General features: G+C 46.7%; 2 protein-coding genes across 2 annotated transcripts; one reads left to right on the top strand and one right to left on the bottom strand.

The window, feature by feature from the left end:
* Positions 1-1,459: 1,459 nt before the first annotated feature.
* On the top strand, positions 1,460-2,830 carry PPTG_09892 (hypothetical protein; the record flags this gene model as incomplete). Its single annotated transcript, XM_008905681.1, has 1 exon — positions 1,460-2,830. One exon carries the CDS (start codon positions 1,460-1,462, stop codon positions 2,828-2,830), a length of 1,371 nt encoding a protein of 456 aa, XP_008903929.1.
* Positions 2,831-2,905: 75 nt separating this feature from the next.
* PPTG_09891 (hypothetical protein) lies at positions 2,906-3,361 on the bottom strand (the record flags this gene model as incomplete). Its single annotated transcript, XM_008905680.1, has 1 exon — positions 2,906-3,361. The coding sequence occupies one exon, from the start codon at positions 3,359-3,361 to the stop codon at positions 2,906-2,908; it is 456 nt and encodes a 151-aa protein (XP_008903928.1).
* Between the last annotated feature and the right edge of the window lie 58 nt (positions 3,362-3,419).

The following is a 3,419-nucleotide window of genomic DNA, read 5'->3' as shown; positions in this document are numbered from 1 at the left end:
TTTTTCGCCAAGGTGCTTGGTAGCTTTAGACGTATTACCAAACAGCTGAATTATTTTGTTTTCGCGACGGCATTCGAGACTACCTTGACATATCCAGCACACGTATTTCTTGCCTTCAAGCGTGGAAGTAACGCGTACCCCCCAGTCAAGAATTATCGATCGTTCTCCACGGCGTTTTGGCAGTACCGTAAATCCATCAGCTGGTACATAGTCTCGGATTGCTTGTGTAACATGAATCGGTACAGGTACAGATGAAGTTGAATTAGAAATAATACCAGTTGAAACTGGTGGTCGAAGGTCGGGCATTGGAGATTGTTGAGCCATCTCAGCAATTGTAGACTCCGCAATTGTTGTAGATGAGTCCGGCTCCAGTCTCTGTGCTTGAAGACCTTGGTTCTGACAATTATCATTAGCACCCACCTCAGCGCCTTCATCCCGAGGGCGTTGCCTCCCTTCTTGGGAGCGGTGTAGGCGAAGTAGGCGCTGAATTGTTGCAGCGGTGATTCAAACGACAGGCGATTATTGGCCCAAGCGAATCTTATAGTGTGCTGCCTACAAGTCAGCGCTAAGGTTCAGCGGAAGTGTTGCTGAGCAGTGAAAATCCAGAGTGAACAAAGTGTGGCAAGCTGATCGTTTAGGAAAAGACGCGACCTTCCACGAAATGACACGAACAATATGTAACCAATAGGTGATATCATAGTTAAAAGCTGAGAGCGTAACTCCAAACCTAAAACTCCAAACCTGAGTGCTGGTTTGAATTCAGGATGGGTTTCACAACCGAACCACAAAAGCCAATCATATAGGTTCATAAAAACTGATGGCTAACGGCCAAACCATAATGTTGCTAGTCCAAAGATTTGGTTTGTTCAAGGCCTACGCTTATTACCGTAGATTTTGAACCACTAAGTACAATCTGGAGGTGTACCAGCCCAACTCTATAGTCTCGTTTTCCCTTCAGCTACCTAATGATTCTTCGAACTGTGAGAGCAATGTTCGATGCTTTGCCAATGCTAAACTGTTGGTGGAAAGTTGTACCGGTAGAATACATTTAAAAAAAAATTATCAGCATTAGAAGTTAAGTGGGAAGATGTTTTAATATGTTAGTACACGTTGAGCAGAAAAGGTTTTCTGCATGTTTTTTGTGTTGTGCACGTAGCTCTCCTTTTGCATCCCACACATTCGGAATCAGTAGTGTAGTACAGAAGCTATGACGTAGTACTGTGGTTTCATCTACGATCAAAAAGCCTACAGTCAACTTCATATTATATTTACGTAACTCCTAAATGAACGGGTAGTAAACAATCTTTTGATTGTTCACAAACGGTTTAATTTTACTGGATCCATCCGATCGACTTCAACTCAAGCGACTAATGTGCGTTCATCTACCTCACACCATGGGCGATCCACTAGTTCACAACTCAAAAAGTCCCGAAGGGCGCACACAACTTTCTGACCAAGGATGAAGACTTCGACATCGACTACTGAACTTCAAAAGTGTGAGCATCGGTTAATGCAACTACTGGTGCTTGTACTCCTGTTGTGTCTTGTATCAAGCCAAGAGCAGCGTCGCGAATACTCGGTGTGGATGGCTGCTGGAGTAAGTGGAATAGCAGTTGTGCTTTTTCTCCTGGAGTCAACACGCTCCCTTTGCCGCACTTCAAGTGAGACCGCGCGATTCCTGGCTCAAATAGTCAGGACGCTTTGGAGTACGCTGATACAATATGCAGCTCGAGGTTTCAAGCCAAAGTTTCCAAAGTGGACGCTTCGCTTCGAGCTTGTACGAGGTATTATGCACGACGCGGCTACCTTGTTCGGTGATCGTATCGTCGACCCGATCCAGGCCCCAGTCTTCCGCTGGCATAGCGAGCTTTTTGGGTCGTTCATGGGCTGGTTTCCTCTTCGTCGTCATGGTATACAACTCGAGTCTGTGCATTACAACGGCCTAGAACACCTTTGGCTGAAATCATCCAACAGAATCAACAATTCAAAGCGGCTTGTGCTTTTATTTTACCACGGTGGTGGCTACGCTGTGCTCAGTCCACGTATGTACATTCCATTCTGCTGCGAGCTCCTGAAAGCCACCATGCGTGAGCTCAGCCCGCAGGCCAGTAACGAAAACATCACAATCGACTTGTTTATTGCAAATTATCGCAAGATCCCAGAGCATCCGTTCCCAGTACCCGTCGAAGATGCTGTCACCATGTACGAGTATTTGCTTCAACAAGAGAAGTTGAATTCGTCTCAGATCATGTTGATAGGCGACAGTGCCGGTGGTGGTCTTGTCATGTCCACGCTGTTGCGAGTTCGAGATGGGAAATCGAGTTGGAAACCAAAGCTCCCATTGCCACTCGCTGCTATTGTAGCGTGTCCGCTTGTAGATCTCACAGGCGATGACGACAAGAGTAAGGCCCCGAATTGTGTGCTCTCTTCAAATCTTATGGCCGCTAGCATTGAGACGTACCGTCCAAGGGGCAAAAGCCCTCATCAATGGGCAGATGCCTCACCAGTACATTGCGATCTTCAAGCACTTCCACCGATTTTTCTTCAAGCAGCCAGCTTCGATTACCTGTTCGATCACGCGGTTCGACTGGCTGCGAAAGCGAAAGCTGATGGAGTCACCAACTGGGAAATCGATATACACGACGAAGTTACTCACGTCTTCATGCTTTTCCCCACTTTCGTGCTACCTTATGCCCGAGTTGGGATCCAACGAATGGCTACATTTGCAGCGAAACAATTTTTAAAAAGCCCCACAATGCATGGGAAACACAACGGAATGCTGAAAACGGATAATGCTGTAACTCACTCGCTTGCACCATCAGCAGCTTGAACATATCGTTTAATGCTGGGCGCTCCTTAAAATTGAAATACATTTTTTTTTAATACAAGCTTTTTATTAACGACGTTACTCAGTTCTTTGGAATTGCTCGGCTGCAAATGCAGCCATCTTACGAATGCCCACTTTACTATAAGGTAATATCCACGAAGGAAACAACGAGAACACGTGAGGTACTTCTTCGTTTACATCCATTTCCCAGTCTTGGACGCCATCAGCTTTCGCTTTCTCTTTAAGGCGTACGGAGTCTTGATAAAGATAATCCAGCGTAGCAGCTTGGATGAATACTGGTGGGAGTCCACTGAGATGGCAATGCACCGGTGAAGCATCAGCCCATGTCGATTGGTCCGAACACGTCGGATGGTACACAACACGAGCGGCTTCAGCGGTACTGCGAGTGAGAATGCAGTTTTGACCGCTTGCTGGGTCGACACTTCCACTCAGATCAACGAATGGACCTGATACAATAGCCGCAAGTGGCAGTAGATTGGCGCTGGAGTCACGTAGACGAAGCAAAGCTGACATGGCGAGGCCTCCTCCAGCGCTGTCCCCAGCCAGGATCACTTGGTTAGGTGATAGACCT

The sequence above is a fragment of the Phytophthora parasitica genome (genome assembly GCF_000247585.1).
Source record: "Phytophthora parasitica INRA-310 unplaced genomic scaffold supercont2.21, whole genome shotgun sequence".
Taxonomy (NCBI): domain Eukaryota; phylum Oomycota; class Peronosporomycetes; order Peronosporales; family Peronosporaceae; genus Phytophthora; species Phytophthora nicotianae.
This window is presented reverse-complemented; position numbering and strand designations above follow the sequence as displayed.